Raw genomic sequence first — 19,229 nt, 5'->3', positions numbered from 1 at the left:
AGAAGATAGAACGAGACTGAAATTGCTGTGTCAATGCATCATTTAGAAGGAGTAAACATGGGTTAGCATTGGGAAAGAGCCAAGTATATGGTGGCCAAGTCCTTGTGGATAGAGCGGGCGTTACCGGTAGTTGATGCGATACCTCCAATCTCTACTTGTTCTGGACATGAGGGGACAAAAATATATATTGCAATATTATCGAGGACGCGTAGTTGTCACCCCATGCTACGGAGTAAGCCAAATAAAGTTTCAAACAAGCTTCTAAGTCCAAGCCGTAGTGCGGCGTTGGCTCGTATATGCAAGCCGGTTGGTAAGCAAGCCATCTCTAAGTTAAACAAGTTTTGGATCTTCACAGCCTTACATGAGTACAACAGCATCAAGCATCCCTATTTCGTATGAGGGCTGACGGTTGGAGTGACCGCAGAGTCAGTTGCTTCCCGTGTCGACTTTAGTCCCGATGTTCAACAAACTCCGCGAAGTACAAAGAGCTACTCGGGTGCTGTCATTGGCTAATCGGGCGGCACGACTCTCATCTTCGAGATGTTACCCCAGTTCGGACTAGCTTCAACTTAACGACCCTTGTTTTGTCCTCTGCAAATATCACTCATATAACGCCCTTATTCCTCCTTTGGGTGGTCAACTCGAAGCCAAGCATCATCACCTCATTAACCGTATCAGCGCCATGTCTTGAGAGTAAATACCTATTGCAAACATGGTGTATGGGGGAAAACTGTCAAAGGCATGTGAGCCATGCAGAACACGGAGAGCAAAGGTAAGGCCCCAAGGGCAAAGATAACGGCTTTATAGACGCTGATATCAAACAGTGCGATTTTATTTCTCCAGAATGTAGTCAATGTCTAAGAACGAAGAGAAAGTGTCACGGGTATCGAGACACGGAGGGCTTAAGAATCAGCGATATGAGCGCAATCGTTGTCAAGAAGTTTAAAGCGCGCAGCGATGAAGACTCCACCAACGTGCCTCTTCCTGCAAGCTGTCCTGATTCTTCTGAATCCGGGGGCCCATTGGCTATAAGCCCTGTCTTGACTGTCCCAATAGATGACCGTGCCTTTTACTACTTCCGAACCACGTTCGTCATTGGTAATGCCCGCTCGTTCAGGTACCTAGAGTCCCTTTACGAGTATGGAGACATGGATGACCACCTCTCGGTGAGCATCCGCGCTGTAGGGCTGGCAAGCCTGTCAAAAGCAGCTCGGTCAACCGACCTTGAAAATCAGGCCATGCGGTCTTACGTAGCCGCCCTACGAATGATCAACTTGGCCATTACCTGTTCGAATGTAGCTACCAACGACACTACCCTATCAGCAATTATGCTTCTGGATCAGTTTGAGAAGATAATCCCACCGACAGCTCGAACCACTCAAGCATGGACAAACCACCTCAACGGCGCCACAGCCTTAATGAAAATGCGTGGCCGCCACCAATTTGAAACGAAAGCCGGGCTGGAGATATTTATCCAGATGAGCTCCCACCTGCTCGTCTCGTGCATGCAGCACACGATTGCCCTTCCAGAAGATTACCTAACCCTTCGCACCTACGCAACCAACTTCCTCGACACTAATGACATCGCATGGCGCTTGTCTCAAGTTACAGTACGTTACATCGGTTTCCGCGCCGCGATAAAGTCTGGCAGTTTGTTTGATACAGATACCATCATCGCAACTGCCACTGACATGGATTCCGAGATGGTAGCCCTGATGGGCGAATTTCCACCCGAGTGGATGCCGTAGTCAATACCCCTGACCGCACCCTCGGAGCTCGTTTACAGGTCCCACTACGACTTCTACATCGACTACCGGCTAGCCGAGGGCCTTAACATGGTACGTGCGGGCCGAATACCTCTCCTTGACCTGATCAGGGAACAATGCGAAGCCGCACCCGTGTCATCGGGTTCCTGCCAAGAATTCGAGCGCTATCAATGTGTACAACGCGTTAAAGACAACGTTGCCGAAATGGCGGGTTTGATATGTGCTTGTGTACCGCAACTAGCCGGCTATTTCCCTTTTCTCGGAACCGGCTCATCCCCAGGCTCACCGGATAGCTATACGGCTCCTGGTTCCGTGAAAGACATGAAGTTAGAACTCTCCAACGAAGCGAGTGCGTATTCGCTCCTTTGGCCGCTATTTACTGTTGCAAATTCTCGTGCTTGTCCAGAGGATGTGAAGACTTGGATTATTGGCCAGTTAAGGATTCTTGGGAAGCTTTTGAATTCGGAGCAAACGTTGGAGATAGCTGATGGCTTGGCGAGAGGGGAGGAAAGAGATATTTGGAGTGTTTATGCCTTGTTAGGGAGTATTTGCTATTCTGTTACTGGTGCTTGATGATATCCCAAAATGAAATTTGAATATAATAATGATATGATATGATAAATCCTAATTTGAAGATATACGGATGATTTCTTGATCTTAACCTCTGAAAAGCTGCCTATGATTGCGTATAATTCTACCTGCCAAATCTTTAGCATTTCGAACTGGGGCAGCCACTTCATAAGAAGAGTTCAACGGATCTTCAAACCTCAAACATCTGCAAGTGAAAATCTATGGCTACAGAGAAAGTCACTTCTCTAAATCTATAAAAGATCCAGCATACTCACGGAATACATTGCGGGTAAAACCCGTCAATCCTCTGAATTCCGTACGAACGCCGATCATTCATCTCGACTACTTAAACAAATGCCTTTCAGCTGACATCCGTAATAATGAAAACCCAGCAGGCTACGTCCACTAGCCAAACATTTGCAGAGGCTTTTGCGTGCCGCTAGGCCCAAAGGAGGACACACATCGAAAGGACCCGCCTTCACGCACGGTGGTGATGCCTTAAATATCAGAGAGCTGACATTCAAAGGAGATTTTCTTTCAATTTCATAGCTCAGTAGAAACAGGCTCAGAATGGTCCGAATAGACGATTACCCGTGTGTCAGGTTTCGAGGGAGTAGCTGGATTTGGTATTCAAGATGCTGTGGTGGCTGTAACTCTACTATCCATTCTCCCACTGCTATAAATGTTGGCATGGTGCTATATAAGTATGAAGAGATAAGTGTTTTCTATTTCATTATTCAGTCTAATCATCTTCGGCATTCTCATTTCATCTTAACACTAGGTATCCCTCTCATCTCTATCAACTTAATCTATATTTCACCAACCCAAACTATCAATATGGGCAATGATATTCGGAAAGGCATTGCAATTGTCGATCTCGCCGTTTACATCCCCCTCATCGTCACTGTCATATTCGTCATCATCCGCCATGGTTTCCAAAAACAACTCGGCTGGATATACCTCCTCATCTTCACGGTAGTCCGCACAGCAGGCGCTGTCATGGAACTCTTCCACATCCATAACACCGACAACAGCACCTACCTCGAATGGTCCCTCATCCTCTCCTCAGTCGGCCTCTCACCCCTCCTGCTCGCCTCGCTCGGCCTCCTAAAACGAGTTATCGACTGTACATCAACCCACGTCTCAAGCGGCGAACCCAACGTAATCGTCAGCGCCCTCTCCGAAAGACTGCGCATCATAAAACGCTTTTCCAGCAAAGCAACCGCCAACTCCCGCCGTAGTCGCGTCATCCAGCTCCTACAGCTCCCAACAACCATCGCGCTCATCCTCTGCATCGTCGGCGGCATGGACGCCGTATCCTCATCCTCCACACCCAAGGACATCTAGACAGGCCTCAAAGACACCAAATGGGGCATGGGCATCTTCATCGCCATCTACCTGCTCCTCTGCATCCTAACCCTCGTCTCCGTCTTCGAGATCCGCAAGACTGTCTCCGGCGAACGCAGAGTCCTGCTCGCGGTCCTCATCGCGCTGCCACTCATCGGCTCGCGCTTGCTCTGGAGCGTGCTGTGCACTTTTAAGGGCGGCAAGATTTTCAATATCGAGGATGGGAGTGCCGTGGTGCAGATTGCCATGGCGGATGTCGAGGAGCTGCTGGTGGTGTTCATGTATGTCGTTGCTGGCCTAAGTGTTGGCAAGTATGATGAGCGCGAGGTGAGCAGACAGAGGGCTAAGGATAATGTGTATGCGCCTCAGTCGTTTGACGGTCGAGTGGATCCTAGAGATGGTGCTATGGCTGCTTGGCCGCATCCACCTGTGCAGGCGAGGAGGAATGATGAGGGGTACAATGGCGGGTATGCTCAAGGGTACAACGGGGGTTACGCTCAGTAGATTGTACAGTCTGTCTATTGTTGATCTTTCATTTGTCTGGGGCTGAGGTTGTGGGAGTCTGATGGAGATTTAGGTTGATGGGGAGATTTGAAACTTAGCCAGGAGTTTGGGAAAATGTCAATAGACTGTTTTTGTGTATGAGATCACCTATGAATAGAGAATAAAAAATAATAGAGCTCTATCTAGAGACTACAGTTAGAAATTGCTTTCAACTCTATTAACAAATCCTATCTGGCATAACTACCTATATCCTCTTATTCTTCATAACTACATAGAATAAGTTTTTAAAGGTTAAATTACTTTTATATGCCATATTAATTCTAAGTTTAGATATTAACCTTAAATTTAAGCTCAAAAGAATCTTCTCATCATATTTCCAAGCCGAGTATAGCGTGTCTTTGAACCACAATCTTGTCTAAGTCGACTTTAAATAAAAGATTAGTGATATTGTACCTATAAGACATATAGCGTTATATGATTACTAGACCGACGTGAGAGATATCAGGTAGATGTATACAGAATCTTTAGTATATATCATTTTCTACATAAACGCAAGAAAAGCAGACACCTGCTGCAAAAGCTTTCTGTGTAGCGCTATGCAGTGCCTTGATAATAATAATTTGAAGAGTTGGCCAGTCACTTGAAGGAGGACTAAGTCATATTCAGATGGCGGTAAGATTAGATTAGATTAGCATAGGACTGATTCATAATAGTGAGAATGAATGAATGAATAACCTGCAATCCCGCTCCGACTAACTCTCTCCAGACCTATTTATATAACGTATCAATCCAAGTTGGGAAATCGTAGCCTAGATGGAATTTCGAAAGAGTAAAAGAAAAAGCATATTATCATACCATACCACACCGCCGTTCAGGGCAACCGACCCTTTCAAAGTCCTGGATCGAATACTAAGTATTGAGATATCAATGTAAACACTCACCATGGAGTCCAGCATCTCACCACCAACCATCCTCACAGCCCTAGCAGCAACCCTCCTCCTCACGCTCACCATCCTCCTCCTCTCCGACCTCCACACGCAACATCACCTCCCCCCAGGCCCCCTCCCCCTCCCCTTCATCGGCAACCTCCTCCTCCTCCTGAACCCCAACCGCAAAGCCCACGAGGTCTTCCGATCACTCGGCCACACCTACGGCCCCATCTTCACATTCTGGCACGGCCGCGAACCCCAACTCGTCATCTCCGACCCCGCCACCGCCACCTCCCTGCTCGAAGCCTACTCGGCCATCTTCTCCTCCCGCCCCCGCCTCGTAATGCTCTCCGAAATCTACTACCAGGGCTCCGGGCTCTTCACGCAGGCCTATGGCAGGGAATGGACGCAGCGCCGCAGACTGATGACGCATGCGCTACGACCGGCGCTGCTGAAGGGGTATGGAGAAAGGCAAGATGCAGAGGGCAGTCGGCTGGTTGCTGAGCTGGCCGCGGGCGTGGAGTGGAAGGAGGCCTTTGAACGATACGCCGCGAGTATCATTTTCAGCACTGCCTACGGCCGCTCCATCAACACGCTCTCCAGCAGCGTCGTGCGCGAGAAAAAAGCTCAGGTGCAGAATTTCCTCCATCTAGCTGTCCCCGGACGCTACTGGGCTGAGACCTTCCCGGCTCTTATATACATGCCTGACTTCCTCGCGCCGTGGAAGAAAGCAGCTCGACGCATGGGCGACGACGACGCGGCGCTGAACCGGCGGCTGGTAGAGGATGTGCGCGTGCAGGGCAAGAGCGCAGGAGACAGCTTGACGAAGACGCTGCTGACTATGGACGCAGAGAAGGAAGTCTCGGGACGAGCATTCACGCAGATCCCCGGTGCGCTGTTCAGCGCCGGGCTCGACACCACCATGTCTGCACTATCGACCTTCCTCCTGGCCCTGCTAACGCACCCGCACATCCTCTCCTTCGCACGCTCCGAAATCGATACCGTGATCGGACGCACGCGCGCTCCTGTGCTCGAGGACGAGCCCGCACTGCCGTACATTACGGCGCTGGTTCGAGAAGTGCTGAGGTGGCGGCCCGTGACGCCGTTTGGGATTCCGCACGCGAGTACGGCGTGTTTTGAGTGGAACGGCTATGTGATCCCGAAGGGCACGGTGGTGCTGGCGTCTCATTGGAACATAAGCATGAACGACGAATACTACCCCCTGCCCGAACTCTTCGAGCCATCACGTTTCCTCAGTCGCGAGCATCCGCGTTCCAGGCCGGAGTTTAAGGGCAGAGAGCACCCGCATAAAATAGGGCATAACGCTTTTGGGTGGGGAAGAAGGATTTGTCCGGGTGAAGCCCTGGCGACGAACACAATCTTCGTTGCGGTGGCGAAGATGATCTGGGCGCTGGATTTCGAGACGGTAGAGGGCGAGACGTATAATGTTGATGATTATGTTGGAGGACTTACTGTGAGGCCGAGGGATTTCAATTGTGTGGTAAAGGTCAGAGGTGCGGAGCGGATAAAGGTGATAGAAAGGGAAAGAATAGAGGCGCAGAAGGTCATGGAGGCGTATCCACCCTATGATTAGAGAGAAGAGGTTCGAGATGGAGGTGTGGAGTACTATGCGATGTCGTATTTTTGTAAGGAAGGATCTAGTTTCAGGTATGCTTACACTGCTGCCCAGAGAATGACATCCTCAATTGATGTATCCTTCCCTAATCTCATAGCCCAATAGCCCAATAGCTAGCAAGCAATTACTTCAATACAAAGTCTTCAAATGTAACCATTTTTATAGGAAGAAAACGCGACGAAAACAATACTATGGCCACTTTGCAAAACAACGACGGCAATGGAAAGGCATAATCAACATTTCGAATACAAGATCTTTACTTACCTATAAATGCCCGAATTCCGCAAATCTCACAACCTACCAGGAGGAATAAAGACAATGGAAGCGGGGCTCTTGTATAACATCTATCTCATTCCGTATCGTATCATATCATATCATATCCTATCCTATGATTGTTAGATATTCCCCGCCTGATGCTCGCTAGATTCCCGTCTATTGAGGTATATTGCAGTAGCTTCTTCTCTTATGCACACCTTTGCACAATTATCATTGCTGATATGGTATGCCACGCCAGCTTCATCTTCTTCTCCCGTATGCCTTTACGTCTTCAGCCAGCTCTTGGACTTGAACCACCATTAGCAATTACCGGGTTATTTCCATCTTTACTTGTCTGCTTCTTCTTTCTTGAACCTGGAGGGCCAAATTGCCCCTCTTATCTTAAAACCTGGCACATATGTCCCCGATGATCCTTTCCTCCTTTCGTTCCTTCCTTCAATCGTCTGCCGAAAAATATCGTTTCGTTTTATTCTTCACCTGCTGCGCCTTTAAATCCGGGGGTACAATAGTATGATGCACGACATGGGGTCGGTATATAGCATCAACAGGCGGCATCCTGTTTTCACGTAAGCCCAATTCCTCCCCTTCACTCCCCTTTCTCCTATAAACAGGGGCTTCAAACTTACCAATCATCTAAACTCAAGGGAAAATACTCATATAACAAATCCGTATTCTCAGGACTCGCCGCAGCCTTAGCCCCATGACTGCTTTTCCTAACGAGCGGACTCTCCCCACCACTTCGCCCTACTTCCTTGCGTCCGTATTCGTCATCCACTAGACTAAGATCGATTGGTGCGGCCGCGCTAGGTTTTACGGGGGTGGTGTTTTCGGATTTCCATTTTGTTTTCGGGACGGGGGGACGGGATGAATGGCCGTTGTTGGTGGAGAGAGCAGGCTTTTTGGAGGGCCTGTGGGTTTCGGGGGATGTTGTGCTGGAGGGGAGCGTTGCTGAGTTGGAATTGGACCAGTCGGGGAGATCAAGTGGTGTCTGTTCGCATCAGTATTTAGAGAAACAAGGGGGGGGGGGGGTGAAAGGAAAGACAAACCTGTAAAGCATTCAACGCATAAAATCGATACGTGCTATTTGACACGGCGGGATCAACCTTCACCTGAGGAACATTCGTACTCGCAGAAGCATCACTCATAGCCCTCTGCTTGGGCTCCAACTTCCTCTCAGAAAGCGGCACATCCTTCCTACTATCGAAATTCCTCGGACTCCTGCCCCTTACAATAATCGGCCCACTCTGTATCTCCGCCAACTGGAAATTCTCACCTGTAGCTAGAGTAGCCATGAGGTTTATCTGAATGACATAATGTTGCTGTAGACCTTTCCGCCGGCCGTTATTCGCAGTTGCGTGTTTAAACTGCAGCCGTTTCCAGGCTATAGGTATCGAGACGGAAAGGGGGTCCAATTCCGGGTTCGTACTCAGATCCAGCGGCCATTTCGGCGGTGCGGCGCCTGCTTTATCATCACTCGACGACCCCGTCGATGTTTTCCATGGCACGGATATGATTTCGGTGCTTTTGCCCTCTATACTCTCCAGCGCCGATATCGTAGCCGTGAGGTCATATAAAGGTATTTGTTGTCCCTGCTCATTAACCATATGCGTAACATTCCTCGACAACGTTACGGAGCCCGAGATCTGAAAGAGATTCCGCCGGTAACAAGTCAACTCCATGGGTCGCCCCGCCGTGTCGCCACCGAACACATCTTCCGCGACGAAAAACATCCCGTATAGTTCTGCGGTCATCTGTGGCCATGTCTGTTGGCTGCGGTCATCCAGGACAGGTGCTTTCATGATGGGGACACCGAAGCCGAGAAGCTTGTTGTCGAGGTCTTGCGGGGCGCGCCGTCGCCATCTTGGGTGCTGGGATTGTTGGGGTTATCGAGGAGGGATTCGAAGGGCCCAGATTGGTAGGAAAAAGGGTCTTCGAAGGTGGTGGAGAAGGCGTCGGAGAGGTCATAGGAGGGCGTGAAAGGGATGGGGAGGCCGGTGGTGTGGACTTCGTCTCTGGGTTGTCCGCTGTGGACGGTGAAGTCAGCTTAGTTTCTTTGAGCTGATATGTATTTGAGATCCTGCATTATATTTGTAGGATAGGTATGGGAGAATAAGGGACGTACAATAATCCATCCCCCTCAAAATTTAGATCACGATCGAATGGATCCATGGTAGTCATGCGCCCCGAGTCTGGGACACTCAATCGCAGAATGTCGTTCGGCGCAGAGCTCATGGTCAGAGTATCATAGCCTGCCATGGCATGGCGATGGGGAACTCGTAGTTCGCTGGTGCGGCGGGTAGTAGATTGAAGCATCGGTAACAGGTCTAATAGTTGTGCGCATTATTGTTTCCAAGCAGCATGTGAGGTAATACACAAGTATGTATGTAATTAATTTACGTGTATAGATATAAATAAATATATATTGCAAATGTACTGTGGGTAGGGCTGTGGTGGAGGGATGTGAGAGTTGAGGTTGAGAAGCCGTTGAAGGAGCCAGTCGGAGCCGCGATGGTGGTTATATGATCTCCGCGTTATTAGAGGAGTGGGAGCCTGACCGCAGGAGAGAAAGAAGGCTTAGATGTTTCTATTGATAACTCGCTCTATGCTAGAGGGGAAGGCAAGGCAAGGCAAGGTAGGGTAAGGCTTGGATTGTATATCGGAACGTGCAACAGTGGCTATCTATCTGCATCTGCATTTGCATTTGCATGTGGATAAATAGCAAGAAAGGGGAAGAGAGGAAGAGGGCATCCGGATTAGAGGATTAGAAGAGTCGAGTAGAGGGGAGGAATGGAGTTGAGTGGAGCATGCGGTAGTATGGTATTAGGGCGACAAGCATCCGATTCGTGCAGTCCAGGGGCGTGCAAGTGTAGCTTCCAGGACCCTCTCTCACTATCTCGGCTTTCTCACTCGTTATCGCTCTCGACTCGATTGAATCCCCAAGGAACCCCCTACAGATGATCTGCAGTCGATTAGGAAGGAGAGGGAAGGGAGGGAGATCAGGGAAGCGACTACAAAATGTAATGTACCAGCACCAGGCCAGGGCCAAGATCTCTCTCACAATATCTTCATTGTTACTTGTACTGTAGCAACTTGGTTACTTTATAAGGTTCATGTGACTCAGTAGTAGTATGCACGCGAGATAGGCATCCTGCCCCCCTGCCTACCTAGCTCGTCCCACCCCGCATCTTCGAGATTCGAGATTTCTACTTGTACGGAGAAGACATCATGTTCCCCCATAGCAAAGACAGGACTGCGGAAGTGGTCTCCGGAACAAGGCCGAACCGGAGCTTCTTGACATGAACATGGCTTACAACTGCTGATTCATTCCCCATGTGATTTGTTGAAAGAGGAAGAGATCGGATGAATTGAGGCATAGATGCCTCGTTTCCCTGCATGGGGGGCGAGGAGGGAGGATTGGATGGAATCATGGAACGAGCTTTCACGTGTTGAAACCCCCCCTTTTCTCTGCGCCCCGTTTCAATTAGTCCATTTCAGTCCATTCCTCAGATATGTCATTTATCTCATTTCAAATGTAAATAATATCTTGCTCACTCATATGCCATCGCCTATTTCTTCCTAGAAACGCCCGAAAATGCTATATATGTACCGTAAATGATGCATGCCCGGTCCTTTTCGTGCAAAATCGCTACCCACTAGAACATGCTACCGCAACCGCCGCTCCAAGAAGACTGCTCTCTTCCGCATACATTAATTCTACGACCCCTCTCTTTGCGCCCGTCGCCTCAACCAACGCGTCGAGTTGCTCCTGGCATGTCGCCCTGAACCCCGGGTAGTTCTCGAGCACTGACCCGTTATATGCTACCAGCGTATGTGAGGATTCGTCTGCAGGGATCGACTCGGCTTCGTTGCGCAGTTGCCACAGCGCGTGGGTGCCGGCTGCGAGAATGCCACTTGCTCGGTAAGTGATATGCGACGCGATGAGGCGAATAGCTTGCATGTCCTCTTGTGTAGGCGGGTAGGATGTTGGGTGTCGAGAGAGGAAAATTTTTCGCGCGGAGGAGAGCGATGTGCTTTGGTCGCTATGCCATTTGTTAGTGCCAGGTCTTTTGCGTGTAAGGATGGCATATACTTACGATTCAATATGAGAAATAGTCTCAGTGTCCAAGGAGTATTGCTCTCTCAGGCTGGGAGGTACGATGCCTCCAAAAAATCCTGCTGTCTGGATACCATCGACCAAAACCAAGCGAACAATCTCTCCCAAGTACCCCCCACTGACGAAATACTCCATTGGTTGAAAGTCGGGCATAGGATGACTAGCCCTCAGTCTTTCGTCCCATTTCGTTTCCGGTAGGATGCCAGCGCCAAACATGGAGAGCTCTGTGTTGACGATGACATGTTTGGCTGCATCGTGCCAGCTATCAGGTCGAACGCCGAATTTGGGAGGAGAGAACATGTGTACTGGGAGATGCACAGCAGCGTTTAGTCCAGTGCCCACAATGAGCGCAAAGCGGGTAGTCTGGTCTAAATATGCCTTGGAGAGCAGAGTTGCCGAAGAGTCGTTGACGATAGCGTTCAATTGAACGTTGAGACCCTTCCTGGAGCATGAATCTTGAATGATATCTCCAAGATCTTTTCCAAGAAGACCATGAGCTGCAAGAAAGCCTTTACCCATACCCAAGAGAAGTCCACTTCGAAGTGAGGTTTGCCTGAATTTGTCAGCTGACTTGCTTAAATAAAGATGATGATATACATACTCAATTGGAAATGACCATGACATTCCCATAGATAGAGGAGCGCTGGACATATCATGGCCTTCATCCTGACCTGACAGAGTCTGTGAAATGCGCTCAGCCATCCAGTCGAAAAACAAAACACCCTTTAGCTGCCTCACAGCACCTAAGATTTTGTAAGAATCTATTTTCAATATCGTAGTCTCCTGCCCGACACATCCACGCCCGGAAAGCTCAATCAAAGCAACCCTAAAAGTGGATCCCCCAACATCGAGAGCGAGATAGGTCCCACATTCATCTCCCGTGGGAAGTTGATGGTTGTACGACGGGAGCATATTCATCGGATTGTCCAATAAACTCTCCCCAAATTGAGCCCTCAGCCCATCAGACAAGGCCACCAGCCTCGACTTCTCCCTGGACTCTCCAAAAGCGGTCTCAACATTCGTTATGAATTCCGCATACATCTTCTTCTTTCCCCCACCAATATCGCCATTCTGGTCAACATTCTTGTTCTTGATAATCGAAGGCGCAATCCAGATATTCAGGATGGTTTGGAGGACAGACTTCGTCCTCAGCAAACTCCTGATAATGGCAGCGTAGAAGGCCTGTCGTACCTTGAGCATTGCAGCAATGAATGGCTGCATGTCATTGAGCGTTGATACATATAGAAGAAATTTAAGTGTAGCGGCGCTGTGAGGCGGAGCTAATGTAGTACGATCGACGAGTACGGGTTGTTGCGTCAGGTTTCCTCTCCATACACGCAGAAATGTTTATTGCTGTAGTAGTTGCATCGTGCCAGATTCCCAAAAATTAATGCAAGGTTGGGTAGGTGAAGGTACGGTGCCGTACCGTATATTTCGTAATGGTTGAAAGAATGAAATGTCAGACAGCTGCGACCCGAGTCTAAGGAGGGAAGGTCGCGAGTAGTACGACGCGTGTGGGGGAAACGGATTGGATGCGTCTCGAAGATGCCGAGTAACATGTAAAGACGATCATATATAAATAACGACTAGGAAGCCCAGGTTTTGACGGGCATTGAGATGAGAAAGCTATTGCGCCATAGCGAATACGGAGATTGATAGGGCGGGAGGAGGTTTTCAGCCCAACAGCGAGTGTAACATCGTTAGTAGTATTGAAAATAGCAGTAGCGTAATTTTCATGTAAAGGAAACAGAGGTGAAAGAAAGAAGGTCTTTTACCTCCGTAGACCTTCTGCAAGCAAGTGTGGGTACTTTCCGCTGGCTCGGGCAAGCTCTACTGGTCAGTTGGACCAGAAATAGAGTGAGTGCATTTCCAAGTATCGGGACACCAAGGATAGGATGCCTAGACTCTCACTCTACACGGTCGGTGAGCAGCAAAGCAATGAGAATAATAGGATTTGCGGTACGAGAGAGCTACCACCAATTGATGCACTGTACTCTACTCCATGTCGGGATACCTAGTCGGACTCGGTGGTTCTCTACTCCGTACCTAGGTACTTCTTCGTGGTCCAGCGCATGTTGCATGAAGTAATTCAGAGGTGTCGAGTGAAAAGCAACGTTACAGCTGTTGGGAGTAACGAGTGTCTTTGCTTTGCCATTCTGCCCCGGACCCGAATGACTGCCGCTTATCTAAGTGGCACCCGCTAATCGCCGCCTCGTCTCCCCACTGCAACAACCAACGACCAGACTAGACCAGACCCGACCAAACCTTACAACGTTGTCGAATATCCATATTAAGATGCCAAGGCCAAGACTCTCTCGGCCCTGACCCAATATCAACTGCCACTACTGCTATACAGAATCGAGCTGGACAACTGTCTGGAGACTCTCAATGGTCCTGGATGTCGAGCTAGATGGCCCATGGCGACTGGATTTCACTATACTGCACTGCACTGTACTATAACTACTATAATTGCCCCGCAGACACGCCGCCCGCCATGATGGTTTCACACACGAATCGCCATCAGCATACTGATACTGTCCCGAATGTGCCGTAGCGTTGGGTCACGATTCAGTCGACAATGGGGTGTTGTCGACAGTGACGTTCCATACTCTACAGGCTACCGAACCTACCGCACTCTCTTCAAACTTTTGGCCAACCTCCCGTCCTATGCTACTTGTCAATGGCAAACCCTGCCCAATGAAGAATGTCACATGTGGGTATGAATCTCCTGGTAGTGAGGATCTGATGATTCATCGCAGCAACGTAAGGGAGTTCCGATTACTACGTCTCCTACTGTCAAATTTCTGATATTCTCTCTGCTTTTTCTGCCTTTTCTGCTTCTTAATATACATTTCTACCTGAAGAAACCTCAACATCCAGTACATTCATCAGTCCCTTCCTTCTAGAACCACTAACCCAATAACCCAATAACTCGTCCAACCATCCAAGATGAGGCTCATCATCAGAGACGATCCGACACAGGCGTCATCCTATATTGCCAAGTATATCATTGGTACGTCTTCTGCCCCGCATCTTGGCCCCCAAATATTAACTTATTCCCGCAGACAGAATTCAAGCCTTCAACCCAACAAAAGAACACCCCTTCGTCCTCGGCCTACCAACCGGCTCCTCTCCCGTGGGAATTTACAAAATCCTTGTCCAGAAATTCAAAGCCGGCGAAATCTCCTTTGAAAATGTCGTTACCTTCAACATGGTAAATATATCCTCCTTCCCTCCCTTCTCAGCCACGCGCAGCCTTACTGACAACATATCAACAGGACGAGTACATCGGCATCCCGCGCGAACACCCCGAAAGCTACCACACATTCATGTACAAACACTTCTTCTCGCACGTCAACGTTCATCCCTCCAATATCCACATCCTGAACGGCAATGCCCCTGATCTAGAGGCAGAATGCGTGCAATACGAAGCCGCCATCAAAGCAGCCGGTGGCATTGATCTATTCCTTGGTGGTATCGGTCCAGATGGCCATATTGCATTCAACGAGCCCGGCTCTTCCCTCGCATCGCGAACGAGAGTCAAGACGCTGGCGTACGATACAATAATTGCAAACTCGCGGTTCTTCGACAACGATCTAGAGAAAGTGCCGAAAATGGCACTTACAGTTGGCGTACAGACTGTGCTAGAGGCGAGGGAAGTCGTGATTATCATCACAGGCGCGCATAAATCCCTTGCGCTCAAGAAATGTATCGAAGATGGCGTGAACCACATGTGGACACTATCGAGTCTACAACTGCATCCTCACCCCATGATCGTAGTTGACGAAGACGCAACCCTTGAACTACAAGTAAAAACCGTCAAAGTAATTGCCCCTATCCCCCACATAAAAATAATCCCCGAGCTAACGCGAAACCAGTATTTCAAATCCATCGAAGCAGTAGCTTCCTCCCAAGGCTTCGAACAAATCCTCCCCTCGAAAATCCGCACCGGTCCCCGCACAACCGCGCTCAACTCTACATATAGCCCCTCGAAACCACCTACGCCAGCAACTGTTAAGGATGAACCGAGCATCCTGTCCCCGCAACCCGTTACCAGTACGTTGCTTGCGGCGCCGGCGACAGAGTATCCGGTACGTAGCCATACGCCAGAGTTGGTGCCGGATCGTATGGGCAGCCGGATTGCCGCTTTCTAGGGGTGGGTGGTGAATCATGGATTTGAAATGGGCCAGGAGGGAGGGGTTTGTGGTGGATAGATAGCGGGTGTTGGATGTGGGCATAGGGAGAGAGAAAGAGAGAACGGTGAAATTGTAAAAACAAGACAAAACAAAAATTATATACCAAATCCAGATTTAGCATGAAATTCATACATAAAAAACCACGCCCTCTCCTCCCCGCTCTTCCGTTCTTACAGTAACGTACTGTACCCCATCTGTACCCCCCTCTTTTTAAGCTATTCGGCAAGTGCCATCCCTCGTTCCACCTCCTTGAGGCTTGAGGCTCCTACCTGCCACACTTCTTACCTATAACGCAGGCACGTTGGGTCCTCAGGTACCCACGAGTATATAGGTATTACCTTAGCTTAGTTAGCTCCTGCCAACTTCCTACAATGCAAACACACCTCACCTGACCTCACCTCAACTCCACATCGCAGACTTCCCTTCCCTTCCCACACCATAAGGCACACTTTCAACTCATTCCTCATTCCACATGCCCCACACGCCTGGCCTAGCCTGGCCTAGCTCATTCCTACGCCGCTTTACCCTCCCTCCCTCGTGATGGACGTATTTTCTCTTTTCAGTTTCAATGTTCTTCTGGATCTTCCACCTCAATTCCTCTTCTCTATACCTTTCACGCCCGCGCGAGTGCAGGCCGAGTGCAGCTGGTAGAGAGGTTTCTTGGCTGTGTTGGCGCGTTGTCTTTTATTTTGAAGTCGGATTCGGATTCGGATTCAGAGGCTTGGAGATAGTGTGTTGGTTTTGCGATTTATGTTTTTGTTTTTGTGTTCTTTTGTGTGTATTTTCTTCTGGTTTTTGCTGAATTTGCGGCTGTTTTGAATGGAATGTGGTTGTGACTGATGGAAGTGTGCTGCAATGAGAATGATGCTAGGGAGATCTATTCTTCTTCGGAGGTTGAATCGTCTTCGCTGTTGTAGTCTTCTGGGAAAGACGGTATCTAGAAGTCCTCGCCTGGCAAATAGATCACAAAATCTGGGTCTATATAGTCGCGATACCAGGAGAGGATTCTCTTGTAGCACTCGCTTTGATGTGGGGAGATAGCAAAATACTCGTTATGATAGGGGCCACGGATCGTGAAATCGACTCCAGGGACTAGTCTGATTTCCCCCTCTTCTGGCCAGCTTCCAGGCATGTTCTTTGAGAGGAATGCTTCATTTGCCGCTTCTATCGTGTCTTGAATATAATAAGTGTACCAGGAGTAATTAGAGTCATTATCATGGTGCAGTGTTGAGGGGTCCGACCATATTAAAATACCTATTTGACGAACCACCGATTCTACTTCATCTGGCGACATTTTTGTGAAGGCTCCGTCGCACAAGTTGGTTACGAACTTTCGCTGAGCATCCTGAGTTGTTTCGTATATAATTTGGCCATTGAGAAGGCCTGGGACACCATAAAATGTTTCTCTGTCAAAGAAATCGTCGATTTCCATGTCTCGCCAGCCAATTTCTCGAAAAAGATCTTCTAAAAATGGCCGATACCCATTACGAATGGCATATCTCCCTAAATTTTCATCCTTGTCGGAATCAATGCAATTCGATGCATAGCAATCATTTGGTTCGGCGGTGATGAAGTGGCCAAAGTTCGAATTAGTTGCTTCTACCAATCGATGAAATTTTGGCGTGCTTATAAGAAGCTTCAGCCGGTTCTTGCAGCACTCGCGAAGATCGTCTCTTGTAGATATTGATGCATGTAGCATTAAGGCTATTGGTGAATATGGACGACTGCCCTGGAAGCCGATCCAACGGTCCCAACCTGCTTCGATGGACCAGGAGAAATGCAGTTGATATGTTTCTGCACTTTCAAGAAGCACTTTCAAGTGATCTGCCTTGGGATCCTGAAGCATATGTCTCTCGTTCTCTATAAGAACCCCGCCTGCAACGTGAGCCCCCAAGTCGAGTGACCAAGCTGTTTGCTGAGTAATGGTGGTGACAATTGTATGTTGGATATTGTCGAAATTGATGAGGCTAGAGATATTCGAATAATCGAATGGGTTGTCATATGAATGTCGAATAATTCCTCGCATATAGTGGTCTACGGTTTCCATCCTCCAACGTTTATTCCCTACACATAAACTTATACTGAGAAGTTGGCATGTTTTCTGTGGGCAGAAAGAAACCCCTCTTCTTCCGCGGGCTTGGATCAAAAGATCGAAAAGGTGTACAAAATTGTCTTCCCAGTTAATGTCCCACAATACAGCTTCTGGCAGGGAGTCCCCACGTTTGTTTTCCATGAAAGGGGAGGCTTCCCCAGAGATAAAGAGTCGGCGAACTTCGTCCAAACCGCACGATTTGCATGCTTTCCAGATCGCAGAATCATCCGAAAAAACCGCAACTTGTCTAAGTTTTCTCTCATACAATGGATCTCCGACGGTTCCTGCCATTGTGTAGTAAAGAGCTCGCTTAAAAAATGGTAGCGTGGACCGGAAAGTAATGCAAGTCTTGGTTGCCTTCAACGAGTCTAGTCCGAGGGCTAAGTCTTCTTCGTCTGGGTTCTCTTCCCAGGTGGCAGATTGGATTGACAGATACCGATTACTGAGGTATCTAGTACAGGAGACGTTCTTCCAGCGAGTACGTCTCCTCGAACTGTCAAGTGAGCCTTGAGATGACACAAGTTTAATGTTGTCGCTTTGAACCGCAGCATCAGCATAATTCTCGACTTCAACCAGTTGGTCCCGTTCTTGTCCCCTGTCTCGTATGGCAAGAGCTTGGGCGAAAATCTCAACGAGCGCATCGGGATTGCTGATCTTTTGCTCTATCGATTGGAGTATTTGAAAACTATCTCTTTGACTTCTTTCCAACCCAACTACACTTTCTTGCGTTCTCTCCGTAACGGTGAAAACAGCCTGTGTTCGTTCTAAGTTATTGTCGACTCTGGCCGACGTGCTCATAATGCTTTCCTGTATAGTAGCGAGTGATTCAGATGTCTGGCTGAACCCGTGGTCTTGCGCGTCTGACACCGCTTCTAGTTGTCTCATTCCATTTTGAAAGTCCTCTCGGCGCTGGGTCTCTGAATCTCGTGTCTGCTGTTTTGTCATATTTCCGATTGCTAGCATCTCTTTCCCTTGGTCCAGTGTGTTGTCGATCTTTGTAGAAAAGTCCACGGTCGTATTGTGAATGTTGCTTACGGACTGGCACATCGTGTCGAGTGTGCCACTTTGGGATCGTGCAACAACGCTGCAGATGATTCAAGACAATCAGCATTGGCCGGCAATTCTTCGAGGTCAAGAAAAGGGGAAAGAGGATGAAACAACGGCCAACATTACCTGGAGGCATTTTGATGGGCCAACACTAAGTCAAGTTTTGCGCGTCCTATCCGCTCGAGCAAGGTTGCGACTCCCTTCTTCCCTTTCACAACTTTAACTTTCTCCCACCACAACTTCACTCCATGTCTCCGAAAACGGTTCTCATACCTGCAGAAATATATTAGCACCAGCTCTGGAATACACTACTGAATTCGCATACTCATCTAGAATACCCCTCAGTTCCCCCACGACTTCCACGCACCTCTCGAGGGCCAGCCTCACAGCCTCGTCAACCTTCGTTTTCACCTCCAAATTTCTCATCTCCCCAACAATCCGCTCAATACCCCGCGCGATATTACTCAAGCTTTCGAGCTCCTGTACAAGCTTCCTAACATCTTTCGGTGCATTCTTCGCACCTTTCATTAAAGTCATACAGCCTCGCACTAGCTTGGAAGCGACTTCCGCGACAGACAGGAAACTGGAGATGCCGCCCGCGACCGCGAGGAGTTCCGCCATCGTGGATCTGATGTGCTGTGATATGATGGGATGTATGATTGTATTCGTGATTGTATTTATTGGGATATTAGGACCGCCTCGCGACCCGCATCCCGACCTTTGTCGTCATGTAACATAATGTGATCTAGCTT

General features: G+C 48.8%; 6 protein-coding genes across 6 annotated transcripts; 4 read left to right on the top strand and 2 right to left on the bottom strand.

Moving 5' to 3' along the window:
* Nucleotides 1-712: 712 nt before the first annotated feature.
* LHYA1_G002422 (uncharacterized protein) lies at nt 713-2,339 on the top strand (the record flags this gene model as incomplete). The annotated part of the gene is made up of 3 exons (XM_031147399.1): nt 713-772; nt 825-1,744; nt 1,787-2,339. 3 exons carry the CDS (start codon nt 713-715, stop codon nt 2,337-2,339), a joined length of 1,533 nt encoding a protein of 510 aa, XP_031007512.1.
* An 834-nt stretch (nt 2,340-3,173) lies between these two features.
* Nucleotides 3,174-4,187, top strand: LHYA1_G002421 (uncharacterized protein; the record flags this gene model as incomplete). The annotated part of the gene is made up of 2 exons (XM_031147398.1): nt 3,174-3,650; nt 3,684-4,187. 2 exons carry the CDS (start codon nt 3,174-3,176, stop codon nt 4,185-4,187), a joined length of 981 nt encoding a protein of 326 aa, XP_031007511.1.
* A 942-nt stretch (nt 4,188-5,129) lies between these two features.
* patI_2 (Cytochrome P450 monooxygenase) lies at nt 5,130-6,710 on the top strand (the record flags this gene model as incomplete). Its single annotated transcript, XM_031147397.1, has 1 exon — nt 5,130-6,710. One exon carries the CDS (start codon nt 5,130-5,132, stop codon nt 6,708-6,710), a length of 1,581 nt encoding a protein of 526 aa, XP_031007510.1.
* A 753-nt stretch (nt 6,711-7,463) lies between these two features.
* On the bottom strand, nt 7,464-9,284 carry pacG (the record flags this gene model as incomplete). The annotated part of the gene is made up of 5 exons (XM_031147396.1): nt 7,464-7,584; nt 7,655-8,016; nt 8,075-8,779; nt 8,839-9,052; nt 9,151-9,284. 5 exons carry the CDS (start codon nt 9,282-9,284, stop codon nt 7,464-7,466), a joined length of 1,536 nt encoding a protein of 511 aa, XP_031007457.1.
* Nucleotides 9,285-10,674: 1,390 nt separating this feature from the next.
* hxkA_0 (Hexokinase-1) lies at nt 10,675-12,363 on the bottom strand (the record flags this gene model as incomplete). Its single annotated transcript, XM_031147395.1, has 3 exons — nt 10,675-11,068; nt 11,123-11,695; nt 11,744-12,363. The coding sequence occupies 3 exons, from the start codon at nt 12,361-12,363 to the stop codon at nt 10,675-10,677; spliced, it is 1,587 nt and encodes a 528-aa protein (XP_031007458.1).
* Nucleotides 12,364-14,091: 1,728 nt separating this feature from the next.
* GNPDA1 (Glucosamine-6-phosphate isomerase) lies at nt 14,092-15,296 on the top strand (the record flags this gene model as incomplete). Its single annotated transcript, XM_031147394.1, has 3 exons — nt 14,092-14,155; nt 14,208-14,356; nt 14,421-15,296. 3 exons carry the CDS (start codon nt 14,092-14,094, stop codon nt 15,294-15,296), a joined length of 1,089 nt encoding a protein of 362 aa, XP_031007461.1.
* Nucleotides 15,297-19,229: the final 3,933 nt, after the last annotated feature.

The sequence above is a fragment of the Lachnellula hyalina genome, assembly GCF_007821495.1.
Source record: "Lachnellula hyalina strain CBS 185.66 chromosome Unknown contig00027, whole genome shotgun sequence".
NCBI classification, from domain to species: domain Eukaryota; kingdom Fungi; phylum Ascomycota; class Leotiomycetes; order Helotiales; family Lachnaceae; genus Lachnellula; species Lachnellula hyalina.
Note: the sequence above shows the minus strand (reverse complement) of the source record. Positions and strands in the feature narration are given on the sequence as shown.